This window comes from Podarcis bocagei (genome assembly GCF_964188305.1).
Source record: "Podarcis bocagei genome assembly, chromosome: 14".
Classification (NCBI taxonomy): Eukaryota; Metazoa; Chordata; class Lepidosauria; order Squamata; family Lacertidae; genus Podarcis; species Podarcis bocagei.
In genome coordinates, this window is record NC_138139.1 from 40,625,037 (window position 1) to 40,643,007 (window position 17,971).

The 17,971-nt window shown below is 44.6% G+C and overlaps 1 protein-coding gene across 4 annotated transcripts in view; it reads right to left on the reverse strand.

The window, feature by feature from the left end:
• Window positions 1-17,971, reverse strand: part of SNX29 (sorting nexin 29) — a 238,673-nt gene that overhangs the window by 143,797 nt on the left and 76,905 nt on the right. For all 4 annotated transcript variants that reach the window (XM_081169473.1, XM_081169470.1, XM_081169471.1 and 1 more), the window contains one exon: window positions 11,046-11,152. In XM_081169473.1, coding sequence (XP_081025599.1) covers window positions 11,046-11,152 — 107 coding nt within the window. The remainder of the gene's footprint in view (window positions 1-11,045; window positions 11,153-17,971) is intronic.

Here is a 17,971-nt window from a genome sequence, read left to right on the forward strand (position 1 = left end):
GACTCCCAGAGTGCTTTAACAATCAATCCCTTTTACGAGGAAACTCTGGGAACTGTAGATTTATGAGGGAAATACTGACCTCTCAAAAACTCTCAGAACCCTTAACGAACCACAGCTGCCAGGATTATGTGGGGGAAGCCGTGACTGTTTATATTTAAAGCAGTACAACACTACTTTATAGTGTAGATGTGGGCTTAGAATATTTACTGGTACAGCGTCCTAAGAAAACATGCCAGTCAGGACACGGTGCTGGTTAGCGCTGATGGGAAATATACTGCAAAACATCTGAAGGACACAGGTTAGGGAAAGCTGGTGTAGAAGATGCATAGGACACTTAAGGTTCTGATGGAGAAAGATGGGGCTGGCCTGCTCAACCATGAAGAACACTGATTTTCAATTATAAAATACAAAGAGATGAGGTGTTGGCAATGGTAAGTGGCGAGGAATCAAGGTTCATTTCCATTTAATCCTAACATTATCTTTATGAGAAATATCAGAGCCAGCCTCATGTTCCTGGAAAAAAGCAACAGCAATTTGTTGTATATTAAGAAGAGCAAGTGGCAAATGGTGCGCAGAGAGACCTTTTGAACATGCAGAGTTCCAAAGGAAAAGAATGACTCATCCTTCGTCTAAGCACCAGCCACACAGAGTGTCCTGAAGGACTCGGCTAAAGACTCTCCCTCTGAATGAGTTTTGAACGTTACCAGATGCTCAGGTTAAGAGACAAAGATCACAAGGTTGAAGACATTTCGGAACGTAATGATTTTGGAAATGTGATGCAGCCAAGTCAGGCTATTAACACTTGCGTTGCTCTAAAGTCTAAACCTCCAAGCTCGCAATGAGGACAACAGAGCAACCTGAGTTTGCAGAGGAACACGTCATGAGCCTGGGTTCACATATGACACTAAGCTTAGACCACAGCTTGCTTTCTGGCATCACAGCAGTAACAGAGGAGTAGGAGAAACCCTGAATTTTGGCAGCATTCATTTAAACAATAGTTTAACTGTGGTTTACGGTGATGTGCAACACTAGCCTAATAGACAGCAACTTTTAATTTATCACATACCACCACAAACTCTAACTGACGCCCCATCCAGATGCATCAGTCTTAGATCTTACAGAAAACCTGCCTGAAAAGGCAGCCTATCAAAATGAAGAATTCTGTTTTAGAAATGCTCTCATCTAAAAGAATAAGGAAAGGTCATAGTTCAATGCTAGAGGATGTCTGTTATGTGTTTAAGGTCCCAATTCCAATCCTTAGTACATCTGAGACTATTCCACTAGCCAGATGTCACACCAAAGTTCCTGTTTGACCCAAATAAAAACAGACGGTTGCATCCAGCAAAGTTTTACTCAGAGCAGGCTCATAGAAATTAATGAACAAGAAGACTAAGTTAGGTCCATTAATGTCAATGTGCCTACTCTGTGCAAAAAATTAGCTGGATACCATCCAAAAGGATCAATTCCTTAAATTGTGCTCAAGTGTCACTCAAATGATTGTCTTTTAAAGAGACTGAATAATTCCTTGCGGCACAGCAGTTCAGGACTAATATTATCATTTGGTGGGTGTCAAATCATCCTAATAAAGCTAACTGTTATCTTCTCTTGAAGCCTTTTTAATTTATTTGGTCATTAAAAAAACCACAATATATGTTCAAAGAATGAGTTCGCTGCTGGATTAAAGTGAATCTACAGCACACGGACAGAAATCCTTCTAAGATCGTAATTACATTTTAAATTTTCAGTTTAATTATTTAGCTATGCCTATTTAAACCATTACAAGCATTGCCTATAAATACACATAACATGAATATTAAAGACTTAAGAGATCCCCTTTCCTTGAACACGGAGCATATCGCTTCTCCAAAGATTGTGCATCTTAAGAGTGATACTTTTCAGTTTTATAGAAGCAGGGGGTTATGTGCCAAGGAGACAGGGCTGCAGATCTCATTGCCCATCAAAATACTTTGCAAACCTAACAATAAGTACGTCCAGGCCCATCTAGTCCAGCATCCCATTCTTGCAGTGACCAACCAGATGCCTGTGGGAGAATCCACAAGCAGGACCTGGGTGCAAGACGCCATTTCCAGCAGCTAGTATTAAGAGTCCTCCTGCCTAGCACCACCGAATGCAACACAATGGGCTCATGTTAATGAGGAAGCTGACTGGTGCCTGTTCATGCATTATGCAAAACCAGGGGAAGAAGAGGATTGGCAGGGGGGGGGGAAAGGGCTGGAGATATTGCCATATAGACTCATGAACTCACTTCATCTCAAGCAGATCACCCTCTCCTCTCCTGCTATAGTCTTCTTTTTGCAGCAATGCCCACATGGAGGCTTAATGATAGCTAAGAATTAATTAAGGACTGCTCAGAAACCATGGTGTGAAAGGATCTTGCTTAGCTTCAGCCACGGCAAAAGCCCAGGTTGGCCCTCACGTATTGGCTCAGAAACATACAGGGAGTCCTCGCAGCTGCGCCAGGATCAATGCTGCACGATCAGCTCGCCTCTAGCCCATCAGAAATCAATAACTGAACATGCAAGTTACAGGTGGCCTGGTATTGCTCATTTTTGGCATTTCCCTTCTTCCACAGGCAGCTGGTGTTTGCTTGAACTTGACTTTTCAGATACACACTACGCTGTGGGTTGCCAATGAATTCCAATACACTCAACACGCACCCAATTTCCTGATGTAATTATATGGTATTGGAAGTGCCACCCTCAGAACGATTTATGTAAAACTCCTGATTAGATCAGAGCCAGTTATTGGCCTTCCCTGTATCATTATGATTAACACACTTCATAACTATATCTATTGTTCGGCGTGCCACCACACTTTAGCCGTGACAGCTGCGGATCAGATGATATTTTTGTTCAGTTAATTATAAAGCATTCTGCAATAACATATATAGAATTGAAGGAGAGAGAGAGGAAATACATTGAGAGCTGTGCACAACTGAAAGATCAGTCTAATCCTGCTGCATGCTAATGGCTGTTGCCTGGCCTCCTCCCAGCAAAACCCCTTAACGTTTTTCATGAAAATTTATGACTGAAGCCTTAAGAGGCAGAATTTCTGGAAATCTGAAGACATGGACTAAAATTACAAATAATCACAATGCCTGTATTGAGAACCTCAAGCTACTTGGCTTTGAAGAACTTGCACAAATAATTAAGTAATAAGGGAAGTCACTGAGACAAGGGGGAAGGGAGAGTTATCAGAGAGGCAATGCTCATGGCACCATCCTTGTCAATGGTGTCATAGGTTGTTCTCCGTGGCACAGAGCCACCTTCTCTCAGCTTAAGATGGAGCCTAACTGGGCAGAGATACCCAGGGGACCATGTCTTGGCAACCTCCAGGTTAAATCATGCCATGTCTTGGCAACCTCCAGATTAAATCACATTAAATGTGGAGTTGCCTTGTGAAGCTCTACAGTATGGTATTTTGATGATCAGTCCGAAACAGCAGTGGCAAGGCAGACAGTTTTTCCGGGTCATGTGGCCAGCATGACTAAGCCGCTTCTGGGGAACCAAAGCAGTGCACGGAAATGCCATTTACCTTCCCGCCAGAGTGGTACCTATTTATTCACTTGCACTTTAATGTGCTTTCGAACTGCTAGGTGGGCAGGAGCAGGGACTGAGCAACGGGAGCTCACCCTGTTGCGGGGATTCGAACCGCCGGCCTTCCGATCGGCAAGTCCTAGGCTCTGTGGTTTAGAGCACAGTGCCACCCGCATCCCCTTCTTTTATGCTACCCTTTTAAAATTATTGTCTCACTCCTTTTTTGTTTTAATCTGTATTTTTTTGTATTACATTTATATACCACCTTTATCTCCCAAGGATCTCAAGGTACATGGTTCTCCTCCTTCTCATTTCATCCTCATAACAACCCTGTGAGGTAGGCTAGGCTCAGAGATGGTGACTGGCCTAAGGTCACCCAGCAAGCTTCATGGCTGAGTGGGGATTTGAACCCTGTTCTCCCAGGTCCTAGTCCAACACTCTAACCATTACACCACACGGGCTCTGCTCTAACTTGAATTCTTTATAAGCCAGGAACTTGTTGAAGGTGAAGCATAAATCAACACACACACACACACACACACACACACACACACACACACACACAACTATAAAAGGAATAAGGAGCATTGAATACAACCATTATGACCTCTACTCAAACCTTCCAATTCTTTACCATAAAAAAGGGACGGGGAACCTCAAGCTCGGGCGCCAAATGCAGCCCTCTACAGTGGTGCTCCGCAAGACGAATGCCTCGCAAGACGAAAGAGTTTTCCGTTTTTTGAGTCGTTCCGCAAGACGAATTTCCCTATGGGCTTGCTTCGCAAGACGAAACGTCTTGCGAGTTTGTTTCCTTTTTCTTAAAGCCGCTAAGCCGTTAATAGCCGCTAAGCTGCTAAACCGCTAAGCCATTAATAGCCGCTAAGCCGCTAATAGCCGTGCTTCGCAAGATGAAAAAACCGCAAGACGAAGAGACTCGCGGAACGGATTAATTTCGTCTTGCGAGGCACCACTGTATCACACACATCCTACCCTCAGACTACCTCCCTCCCTGGCCTTGCTTTGCACCCTCCTTCAGTGTTTTTGCCTGGCTGGAATGTGTCCTTGAACTCGTAGAATGTTTATTGTTTGCCTGGATGAAGGACAGAGTTGTGTGTGAAAGTGTGCTCAGAAATTAGTCTGCTGCACCAAGGTAAAATTCATATTAATTGCTCTGCCCACTTTTGCCTCCAGCTCCGCCTGTTGCCGGCATGAGGTCACCAGAAGATTGGCCAGAAGAGAATGTGGTGGGTCAGATTCAAAATGGTTCCCCATCCCTAATTTAAAAAGAGACACATCAATCTTATTTACTCTTCAGCCAACACATGAAGACAACAAGCCCTGTAAAACTGAAAATTGTCACCTCTAACAGGAAAGGCCATCACCCCACTTGCTCGGGTGGTGGGGACAGGGAAACAGGGTCTAAGACCATTTATCCTATGACTCCACAATGAATAACTCTTGAGAAGAACAACTCCTGTGCCCACAATGATTTGGTAGCATTATGCAAAAACGTGCTCCCTGACAGGCTCCATGAATGTTAACCACTCCAGAATCAAAATGGCAGTTTATATGCTTCTGGGGGAGTTGCACATATGACTCATTTGACACAGGAACACAGATACGGGAGCAATTTTCAGGAGAATTCTCTCGTGAATGGGGCGGGAGGGGTAATGTTAGCAAGGCCCAATTACTCATTCTCTCGCCGGAGTTGCAAAGTAATGGTTTGCATTTCATGACACACCTATGCCTCAGAGACCTTTGGGAAGAGACTACTACACAGGGATTACGTGCTGTGATGATGATAATCTCAGCTATAACTAATTCTTCCAATTAGCATGCTGGAGCACGCCATGCGTAACATTCAAAACCATAGTGTCTCGGGAACCGGCTTAAGCAGCCGGAGGCAGGAGGGCATGCTTGCTGCAGCCACAGGACCGAGAAGTGGAGAAAAGAATAGAGGCGGCGGCAGCCATAACGAGGAAATCTCTCATTTCCCTTTATTTATTTGTTACCCTGTAAGGTTAAGCATTGATAGGGAAAGGAGCAATAACCAACCAACAAACAAGCAAACTTTGCACCGCCAGACAAAAGTGTACAGAGTTGCAACTGACTGGTCCCACATTCAGGCACTCCAGAGTGCAGCTAGTTCCTGCCGAAAGGAAGGGGAGAAAGAACCGGGAGAACACTGGAGAATCAGGCCACCTAACATCATGGTGACACCCAGGTGCCCTGCTTCACCACCTGAGGCAAAATAGGAAAGTGCTGCTCTGCACCACCCCTGACAAAACCCTCCTTACCCAAGCTGTGAGGCAGCACCCACAAAGCGGCAACAGTGGGTTCCGACAAGCTCTTGGGAGATTTCAGAAATATCTTGTGGGATTTCGCCAGAAGCCACCACTGGTTGGAGGTGGTGAGACGTCTGTAGGGGCACTGCCCAAGGCAGCTACTTCAACCCGCCCCATGCATGGTCCGGCCCTATGACATCACATGATTGACAGTGGGCAGTAGCTATCGAACTGGTCTACCAGGAGCGAACAAGTTCAGTGGCTAGATCTGCTAGATCTGACCAGATCATGTTCCCCAACTCATACCTTAACCGGCAGCACTCTGACCTCCAATTCTTTGTCTTGGCCAATGCTGGAATTTAGGGTCATGCTAGAGGAAGAGGAATGCAACAGAATGGGGATTTCATTGTACAGACACAGGTACAATGTAGCAAACATTAACATGGATCAGGTTCTAGTCTGGTGCCAGTTCCCCTGGAGAAGGCAGCAAGGCAGGTCAGGATGCAGGGCCATGGAAGCAAACAAGCAAGCAAGCAACTTGTTCCAACAAGGGCTAAGAGCAGATTCAGGCCTTTTAAGCCGGACTACCTCTTGGAGACTCCACCCCCTTGTGGAGACTGCCAGGTTCTTAAAGGGCCAGCCACACGGTCTGAAGATGGTCACTTCTCCTCTTCTGTTCCACACCCCCTGCACCAATGGACCAGCAACATGCAGAGGGGGACACCTTGTTCCTCAGGCTCAGAGGAGGGCTCCTGTGAGTTCTAGCCCCACATGACCTGGTGGTACAGCAGGATCTTCTGGGGTCTCCTGTCTGACAACCACAGTCCCAGTGTGTGTGTGTGTGTGTGTGTGTGTATATATATATATATATGCTTTCGTAGATTTTCACGGGTACAGGAATGCAGGTTTTGGTGTCTTCGGGTGTCTTCCCGTGTAAGAGTTGGGGTGTCTAGGCGACGTTTCGACGAGGTCTCACTCGTCATCTTCAGGCTGGTGCTTTCGGCTTCTTGTTACAGAGCACAACTAAGTGCAGTACAGCCATCTTCTCAGAAAAAACTCTTCACAAGGTCAAGAGGTCAAGACACGAAAGCTTTAGCAACTAATCCACACCTAATGACCCTCCTAAGTGGTACTCAGAATATCACTCAAGAAATCACTCAAGATATCCCTCAAGTAATTAATGAACAAAAGAAGAAAAGACACACTAACCTGGGAACTTCCTCTCTGCCCAGAACGTTGGAGGCTATACACCACACCCCCTCAACAGTATTTATAGGAACTCAAACACTGAGATCCTGCTCTGTTCCAGTAACAAGAAGCCGAAAGCACCAGCCTGAAGATGACGAGTGAGACCTCGTCGAAACGTCGCCTAGACACCCCAACTCTTACACGGGAAGACACCCGAAGACACCAAAACCTGCATATATATATATATATATCCCCCTCAACATTGAAGGAGTAGTAAAGAGACATTTACAAGGGCGACAAAATCCAACACTCGGATTAATCCGTCACAAGCAGGCACCTCTGCAGATATTTCCTCAAGTGCTTCAGACAAACAGAATTTGAAGAGGGCTGTACGATTTGTCAAACATTTCAAGTGCCAAATTTAACCTTTTTTTCTGACAGAAGCTGAGCCTCATCCACCCATAAATATTCATAGCTGGAACTCCAGTGTATGCCTGCCTCAACAGAGCATTTCAAACACCGGGGCCGAATGACCAGCATATTAAAGCTTCTGGCGCAAAGTATTATCTTCAACCAGCAAAGAAACGGACAGCAGCTCGGATTCCAGCAGGCCTTTCCTGCCTCGGCCTTCCCACTGCAGCCCCTTCCCTTTCCCACCCACCCACCCCCCATCATAAAATCACATAAAGGGATTTTATAAGCATCTAGTTCAAACCCACTCTTGATGCAGAAAACTCAGGGCTAGCATATCCCAAAGAAAGGGCAGCCTAGCCTCTGCTTAGACCTACAAAAAGGGAGACTCCATCACCCTTTCCGATAACTACGGCAAAGTTGGTAGAAACTGCCCCAACAGGAGTGAAGAATCTCTCTCTCTCTCTCTCTCTCTCTCTCTCTCTCTCTCTCTCTCTCTTTTAGCTTGAGGGCCACATTCCCTTTTGGGCAACCTTCCAGAGGCCGCAATCCAGTGGGAAATGGGGCCAGACCAGAGGCAAAAGTGGACATGGTGAGGAGTGTAGATTTTACCTTTGAATGGCAGGCTAGAGTCTACAGACACCCCTCTGTCCTCCATGCAGGCAAACAAGAGGCACGATCAGAGTTCGGCAACACATTCTGGACAAGCAAACACACCCAGGATGTAAAGCAGAACCTGAGGCTCCCCAGCCATGCATGGACAGATAAACTCCTTAAGATCTAAGCCAATGCTGTTCATAATGCACACAGCAAGTTCAGCACTGAGGCCTATAAAAACTGACAATACAGAGAAGAGTCTTGGTTAACCACCAACCAACTTCTGAGATCACGGTAACTTAAAACTGATCCATGAGGCTTAACTGTAATATTTAAGCTGCAGGCCAAGCTTCGTCGCCTAAAGTGTCACTGTGTGCAAAGAGACGGGAAACAGCACTGTTGAGGGCTTGCTGCTTAGTGCTACTCCTCTCCCCTCTGTGGTCAATTTATTTGCGGGTTAAACCAAAAGCCCCATGCATAAGTGCTCTCCATTCATTCAAGTCCATGTGCGGAAAAGGAAGCAGGCATCGCTGCACTAGATGGGTCCATCTACTGACTAGGGATGGGAAAATCTGTCCATTCCAGTTCCTTTCTGTTTCTACTTTTTCCAGCCTTCCATCCTGTTCTCCACATTATCCACATCAGTTTATGTTGTTGTTGTTTCAAAAGGTCCTCTTGAAAATTCGTAAGTGTTGTTGTGCAAACTAATAGGTGCGTTTTTGCACACACCTTTTGCCTGATGTACACATTTTTTACAAAGGATGTTTTCAAAAACATAATGCATCTCTTTCTGTTATTTTCACTAACAGATGCACATTTGTGCACATTTTAGCTTGGCATATGCACTTCTGTACACATCACTTGGCTGAAGAATTTCACTGCAAAATTTGGAGAAGTGCAAATTTTGAGCAATGGTTGCATTTCGGTGCGCATACTGTTTTGGACAGTGCAAATCAGGCCTTCAGACAAAAACTGAAAATTTCTCCCCATCCCTACTTCTGACCTTCACCTATTTGGCAAGAAGTATGAAAGCTTTTTGAGTACAACTGTAGGCACACAGGCTCCTCCAGGCAAGCAAATCGGGAGCACCAATCCCACAGGAGTCCCAATACTTTGGAGGTCCCTGAAGCACTCCCAGCATGGGCTCCAGTAACCCAGCTGGAAATAAAGTCCTTGATCTCCCAGTTAAAGTCAGGGAAAGCTCCAGGGCCTGATTCAATTATACCTGAACTTTGGAAGGCTAATGTGACATGCTGGGTCCCTGTACCAGCATCTTTGTTTGGAGGTTCAAACAAATTATTAACAAAGCTAGATTTCTCACTCTGGCTGCAAAAACACGAGAGAAAAATCTTCCCCCGATTCATTCATTCATCCCCGGTTAAAACCTGTCCTGTTCGGCTGCTGTTCTCAAACATTACAATTTTTAATCTGGTTATGTTACGTTATTTCTTTTTAACATTCTCTTTACTTCCATATTTCAAAGTATCTTTTTCCAGAAGTGGTTTAGCTACACCTGATATTTTGTTTTACAACCCAATTTAATGTATTTTGTATGTTATGGTATTTTATGCGTGTGGCTGTTGGTTTTTCTTTGGTTCAACTTTAAAGAATCTGCATCTTTAGAAGCACCTGGGCATGTGCAGATGAGAATGTGCAGGTTCCCCATTCTGTCAAACATAAGGAAGCAGAAGAAATATTGACACCGAGGACAGAATCCCATCACCCTAGTCCCCCCCCCCCCCCAGTTTCACTGAATGCCTGGAGGCACTTCTGAACAGAGCTATTATCAGGCAGATAAACAGCGAGAAACAAACCTGTTCATCCACTAATTTAAGCTGTGGGGAATAATTTCTCACTATAAAACTGAGTGAGAAATTGTTAATTGTTATTGAGCCCTAGGCTCAATAGACTGTCACAGGGTGGGGTGGGGTGGGGGTGTGCAGAAGAGGAGGACACCACAGATTGCTTGGAGAAAGAAAGATAAAGGAAAGTAGGTAAAGTAAATGCTGGTTTCCCCCATCCACCAAAAATATCTTCTGATCAGCCCTATGATGCACAGAAAGGCACCTAGGAAAAGTCAGTGCTAAGACCACCTAAGACCTTTAAAATTCTGCATTGAAAAAGGGTCAAGCAAGCCCTGCTAATTTGGAAAGCAGTGGTGAAATATCACCCTCTTTGGTTTGGTATTGCATATTTATAGCCATAAGAAGCTAGAACTTTAAGCTGTTGGAAGTGCTAGCTTAGTTAACTGGGCAATGTCTAAGTCTAGACCTTGATATCCAGAAGGGACTCTTTTGATATCCAAAGGAGACCCTTTGAAATGAATGGGCCTGAATCAGTATTGTTAATTAATTTTAGTGGGTCTAAAATGAGTAGAAGGAACATTGGCTACAACCCAAAGTCACTTACCCAGCTGGTAAATATAAATAATGTACTTGCACTATTGACTATTCATACATATTGACATTTCCAATTGTAGTAATTCTCTGGGATATTTGTTTCCAACCCAACCCTTTAAAAAGTGACTTAAAGACAATGTATTATCTTGACTTGTCTGCTTCCTCAAAACTTCCAGTAATTTCATCAGAAACCATAGGAAAAGCCTTGGTTGTGGTTTGTGGCGAGTCTGAAAAGAGCTAAACCATAAGCCCTAGATTCAGAAAACCTGCTACACTACACTATAACACAGTGGCATGGCACACAACAACAAAACAATTAAGGAAGTGCAAACCAGCCACAATTTCCTCTCCAGTAGCCTTCATGTTTCCTTGTTCACACCAAGCCATGGGTGGGGGGGGTTTGCGGGGGGGGGGAGTAGCTGCTTATACATTTTAGAAGCCTAAACGAGAAAACCTAAGTATCTAAAATAATTAACCTTCAAAGAAAGAAAGAAAGAAATTAAAGGTTATCAAAACTAAGAAAAAGTTGTAAAATTTCTTTCAAATTTCACATAAGAAGTATTACTCCAACTGTACCTTGTACTTTTTATACAGCAAAACACTCTTACCTCAATTAGCTTTCTTTCATAAGCATTTGCCAGTTCTTCGTGGTTTTCTACTTGTTTTTGCTCAGGAATGGCAAACTCACTATCTGTGTTCCAAAGGTTTGGCAATACTGAAAGAAAAAAGACAAAATGCACAGCGCTAATTTAACTCGGGATTTTAAAAAACCCCAATCCTTTCTAGAACCTTAGACACTGCAGGCCCAAAACCACCACTGGACCTCAGAATTGGTTTGCATGAGCCACCAAGCTTGCTGGGCTCACATAACACAGAGACGACTCAGCTCTGAGTCCAGGAAACAGGACACAAACAGGCATGTAAAGCAAAAAGTGAGAAGGAATTAGCGATGGGGATCATTGTGCCAATTCCGTTGGCCAAAGTGCCAGGCAGATTTTGCACCTGTCCCCAGGTCTGTCTCACAATTTGTAGTAGCTGGTGCTGATCGCTCACAGTAGGCAGCTGATCAACTGTATGGGACAGGATTGGACCCTCTGAATTTATGTGCAGCAAGGTTGCCTCGCCATCTTTAAGACCTGCTGGTGTGGTATTTATATTCTCATGTACAATCTACAGAATTATAGTAAAGCGAAAACACTGGATATTGTCTTAATACTTATTGCTCCAAAACATAACAAAGTAAGAAGCCACATACTGAGCACTGACGGAAACCAATTTTTTTAATTAAAAAAAAAAATCAGTGAAGTTTTGAAATCAGTGGCTGAAATGGGTGGTTAAAATCCATGCCGTTTTGAAAAATCCAGTCTGCCATCTTGATTCAAAATTGTGACCAGTTGTATCCAAGCCTAGGTGAAAACGTGCTCCTTGATCTCAGAAGCCATAATGTAACATTTGATTATGGTATCTTCAAATATACACTGTATAGCGAACAAACAACTTTCCAAAGGTCGATAAAGGCCAGGATTCAAGAGCTTACTTGGTTAATTTATAACTAGCTTTTAAAAAATATGTTCATTTAATCGTTATGTGGATATTCCATATTTTAATCAAACCATTTAATCAAATTTATTATTTATTTAATCAAACCACTGTTGGGAGCCTTTCACACACTCCCCATTTTTTTTAACAACACAGGGGTTTTTTTCTGCTGCAGTAAGTAAGCACATTTCAAATAACCTCCAGATCTGTTTCTGGAACTAAACGCCGTAAAATAATCTACAAGTAGTTTACTGAGCACAACTTGTACAGGGATCACTGAGCAGACAAAGTACTTTGGAAAGAAGATGCTGCATAAATCACACACACACACGCACACAATCCTAAAGAAAGCATTAGAAGAAAGCTATCTAAAGGGCTGTCACATGGAGGATGGAACAAGCTTGTTTTCTCCTCTTCTGGAGGCTAAGACCCAAACCAATGTAGCATGGCAGGCCCTGCCCTGTGGACTCCTTGCCAACTGAAGTTGGGCAAGAGCAGGGGCGTAGGAAGGGGGGCGGACCGCCCTGGGAGCCGTCACTGAGGGGGTTGACATTCGGCGCACCGCTCACCCACAACTCCCAAGCCTACCCCGAGCCGTCGGGGTAAGGGGGGAGCTGTGCCACTTTGCCAGTGGCATTCCCCTCTTCCCCCTTTGTTTTGACAGCTTGGGGGGGGGCTTGGGAGTTGTGGGCGGGTGGCACGCTGAATGTCCACCATTGGCGGCTTGCCCCTGTGGGTGGCTCGCTCCATCCCCAGCTGCAGGGTGCGCACACCGCTCCGGGCATCCGAGTGGCTATCCCGCGCCTGGGAGGGTACCCTCCTTGCTACGCCCCCCCGCGGGAGCGCGCCCACCCTGGGCAGCATGGGCATACGCTCCGCCGCTGGGCAATAGTCACCCCCCGCTTTCTTTTAGACATCTTTTTCAACAAATGTTGTTACTTTCGTTTTCCAGTACACAAAAAGCAGTAACAACAAAGAAACAGAAGAGATCAAATAAATAGTGGGGATTTTAATTGTTCAAACAGGGCTTTGGAACAGTGATTTGTTGCCATTTTTTAATTCATTATTATTTCCTCCAAGGAGCTCAAAGTGGTGTACAGTGGTACCTCAGGTTACAGACGCTTCAAGTTATAGACACTTCAGGTTACAGACTCCACTAACCTAGAAATAGTATCTCGGGTTAAGAACTTTACCTCAGGATGAGAACAAAAATTGCGCGGCGGCAGCGGGAGGCCCCATTAGCTATAGTGGTACCTCAGGTTAGAACAGTTTCCGGTTAAGAACGGACCTCCAGAACGAATTAAGTTATTAACCCGAGGTACCACTGTACATGGTTCTTCCTCCCCGTTTTATCCTCAAAAAACAACCCTTTGAGGTAGGTTAGGCTGAGAGAAAGTGTCCAAAGTCACTTGCGTACTTTCTTATTGAGCAGGGAGGGATTCAAACCCTGATCTTCCAGGTCATAGTCCAACATTCTAACCGCTACATTACACTAGCTCTTAATTCTTATCGATGCACCTTTGATGTATTAACTGAGGTTATGCTTGTAGCATTGTGTTTTGACGTTGCAAGCTGCCTGGTTGTATGCTCCACGAAATATTTAAATCAATAAATTGCAAGAGCAGGAACGTTATACTTAGGTGGTATTAGAGAGCTCGCAAAACCTTTAAATGAAATTGCTAAAGAAGGGGGTGCAGGAGCACATTCCTATGGAGAAGGCAAAAAGGCAAGTGGTCGATACATCCGTCGGAGTGCCCAGAGGAGGCTGAGATTTGGGGCTCTTCATCCGCCTCCTCACACACACAGCCGGTTTCTGTGTTGTTCAGAATCAGCTGTCAGCAGCCGAGAAGCCGCAACCCTGTATGTGTTTATTCTGGAGTTAAGTCCGATTGAGCACCGCAGGAATTAACTTCCAAGTAAACATGACACGGATTATTCCTGTACGTTACGAATCTTGTTTATTTGTGTAGCCAGAGCCATCACACAAAAAACGAACCTGCATGTTTGAAGTCTTACTGAGTGAAGTGGCATGAGTCAAAGGAAACATTATTGACAAGGCAAAGTAAGGAGGAATATTGAGAGGCATGTTGGGGAGTGAACAGGGAACTTTATTATCATCAAAGAATCAGACTCATTATGCTTTTTTTGTTCCAAAATGAACCCTTTCAACCCTTAATCCATTAATGAATATCCAGAGGGGGGTCTAGCTTTCCAGTTTTTAAATGACCGGCTTCAACCCTAGAAAGCTATAGGGAAGCTATGGGGGAGGGCCGTAGCTTAGTGGTAGAACATACGCCTTACAGGCAGGCGGTCCCGGGTTCAATTCCCGGCATCTCCAGGTAAAGGCTAGGAGAGACCCACTGCCTGAAACCCCAGAAAGCTGCTTCCAGATAGTGCAGACAATATGGAGCAGGGACAATATGGAGTGAAAAGATTTCTGACGTGCAAAAGGTGTCAAAATCCTGGTGGAACAAGGGCCATTGGATATTCCTGGCTCTGCTTCAACACATGACTTGTGGGCCACTGCCATTTTCAGCCCTATCAAATAGGACTGTGAGCAAGAAAATGTTTGGGAAGCCCTGAACCACGGCAAGTCTTTACTTCCGGTGTGTGTGTATGTGTGTGTGTGTATGTATATATATATATATATATATATATGCAGGTTTTGGTGTCTTCGGGTATCTTCCCGTGTAAGAGTTGGGGTGTCTAGGCGACGTTTCGACGAGGTCTCACTCGTCATCTTCAGGCTGGTGCTTTCGGCTTCTTGTTACTAGAACAGAGCCAATACACATATACATATACATACACACATACATACACACACACACACACACACACATACATACATATACATATACACACACATACACACACACACACACACACACACACATAACTTTTCAGTTGATTAAGCTGTATATTTGGGGAGGGTGGGTGGATTCTCACTGAACTTATCTCATCTCACATTATTTCCAGCAGTCATGGAAGCAAGATGGGATGAAAGCAGATGAGAACACTCCCAGCGACAGTGCCGTTCAATAGCACAGTTCTATTGTGTTTCTGTAAGCTGCCGTGGGGATCCTTCTGGACTAAAAAGCAGGGAGGAAATCAAACGGAATAAAACACAATTAAATAAAAACAAGAAGGGGAAACTTGCCAAAAAATCCCCTGCAGTAAATGGCCAGCAGTCTGAAAAGCCCTTCCAGCTCATTCAGCCGCATATTAAACACCCAGGACAAATGTACCAATAGCAAAAGTACATCAGAACTATATAAGGAGACCCCTAGACCCTGGGCTCAAAGAGGCTGTAAGTCTGTCATAATGCAGCCGTTTGTTGGTTGGTTGGTTGGTTGGTTGGTTGGTTGGTTGGTTGGTTGGTTTGCTTGCTTGCTTGTTTGCTTCCCACCTTTGCCCCAGAACCAGGTGGCTTACAAAAATTAAAACACACAGCACTAGAACACAGAAAGCTACGAACATATAAAATATAATACAGTGGTGCCCCGCAAGACGAATGCCTCGCAAGACGGAAAACTCGCTAGACGAAAGAGTTTTCCGTTTTGGAGGTGCTTCGCAAAACAAATTTCCTATGGGCTTGCTTCGCAAGACGACAATGTCTTGCGAGTTCCTGCTGGGTTTTTTCCCTTTCCCCCCCTTTTTCTAAGCCGCTAAGCCGCTAAGCCGCTTATCAGCTGATCCGATCAGCAGATAAGCCGCTAAAAGCCGCTAAAAGCCGCTAAAAGCCGCTAATAGCGCTAATCCGCTAATCCTTCAATGGGCTTGCTTCGCAAGACGAAAAAACCGCTAGACGAAGAGAATCACAGAACGGATTCTTTTCGTCTTGCGAGGCACCACTGTAGCTAAGAAGTAATTAAAATATAATGGAGTTAAAGTGAAGTAAAAACCAAATCATGAGAAGGGAAGACTCCCTGGAAAAGACCCTGATGTTGGGAAAGATGGAGGGCACAAGGAGAAGGGGACGACAGAGGACGGGATGGTTGGACAGTGTTCTCGAAGCTACCAGCATGAGCCTGACCAAACTCCGGGAGGCAGTCAAAGACAGGAGTGCCTGGCGTGCTCTGGTCCATGGGGTCACGAATAGTCGGACACGACTGAATGACTAAACAACAACAAGAAAAAACCAAATCTATCACTGCATAGGTAGTAGATACACAAGTGAGTAAAAAACACAACAACAACAACAGCACAACACATTTAAAAGGCCTTTCCTTAAACAGCAAAAGCCTATTGGAATAAATCAGTTTTTACCTGTGGGTGGAAGGACATAATATAAAGGTAAAGGGACCCCTGACCATTAGGTCCTGGGACAAGACTTAAAAGCAGACTGGGGGAGGGAAAGAGAAATGTCCCCTTTTAAAATAAAATAAACTGAGTCTGAGAAATGTGGTTGAAAATGCGTAGAAGCAACAGAGCAAAACAGAGAGTTAGATCCAGACTAAGTTAGCTGAACTTGGATCTTATTGAAATTCAATGCAAAGTGTTAGTCATGGTTACGTCAAGTCCCATTGATTTCTGATGGGAAGCAAGTCCAACTAACCCAGTCCAGATCCAACCCATATGGGACGAAGAAACAGACGAATCCATAAAAAGTGAGAGCTGTTGTTTTTTGTTATTATCTAAGCAAACTACCCTTATCAAAAGGGCCCCTTTGCCACAGACCTTCAGCCAGAGAGTTTGGCGTTTGCCAAGCTCAGCAAGCAGTCAAACTGCTTACAAGCGTCACAGGCAGATACAAAGCAAATGAAGTTGGGGCAGAAGGAGGAAGAGGGAAATCAAAGAGCTTGAATGGAGCCTTTGATCAGAGAACTTCAATCGGCCCAATAAATAAAAGCATTAAGAGCATGCTGCTGAGTTTGTAACAGCAGGGAATCCCAAATCCCACTGGCCCTCCACTCCTAGTGTTCACAGTATAAAATTGTGGGTTTTTTTCCCCCCGTCGCCACTCCCCAATCACACAAGAATCCCGTAAGTCTCATATTCTACATGCCCCAACACCAGAAGTTTCTGGAAATAAAGGCATCCAAAGTCTGAACGGACCACTGGAAATGTAACCCTGCTGCTGAAATGGGAGGTTGTGTGAGTTATTTTTGGTTCTATTTATTTTTGGATTATTTAAAATAATTGGGTTTTTGCTGATTTTGCTTATAGTTTTATCCTTTTTGTAAGCCACTGAGGGGTGTTTCTGCAATCAAGCAGTAGGTATATAGATATAGATAGATATAGACTAGCAGGGAGTGCCCAGTACTGGCCAGGTATTTTTAGAAATCAGAAAATACCGTGATTTTTAAATGGATGGGGTAGTGAGTTTGGACCAGTCACCCATCTGATGGAGTCAATCCAAAGCCAGGTTTCGGATTGCCATCTTGACTCAGAATGGCAACCTGGCACCCCAATATCAACGAGGACTGCCACTCCCACCTTGGGAATCCTTGCACTGAGTTTGGCACTGGTTTCTTGAGAGGTGGCCAAACTGATGCCAAAAAAATGAGTGAGGGTCTGGAAGGAAGCAAGAGGGACAGCATTGGACATGTGTTCTGGGAGAGTTCAAGGCACAAAGGGAGAAAGTGTGGTGGTGGTGGTGGTGGTGGAGACCTTCATCTAGCCAAGATTTAGGAAAGGGGCAGACCCCTGAAAGGACAGGGGGCTAAGGGATATAAGATAGCTTCACAAACAAGACTTCATTTTCTTTTCTCCATTTTGATTCATCGCTTGCATTCCGTCTTTTAAAAATGATCGAAAGCATTGGCTATAGAAATGTTGGGTTAGCTTTGCCACGGCGAAGGAGAGCGGAATATTTTTCATCCGAGGGGGAGCAAAGGTGGACAGAAAAACAGGTGTGACTCATACAGCAGGTTACATTCTGGTTGTGGATAAGACCTGTGCTTCTACACACAACACACACACACACACACACACACACACACACCTCCAAGCAAGCAAGAACTCAAGAACGTGATCTAGCCAGGCAAAAGCACTC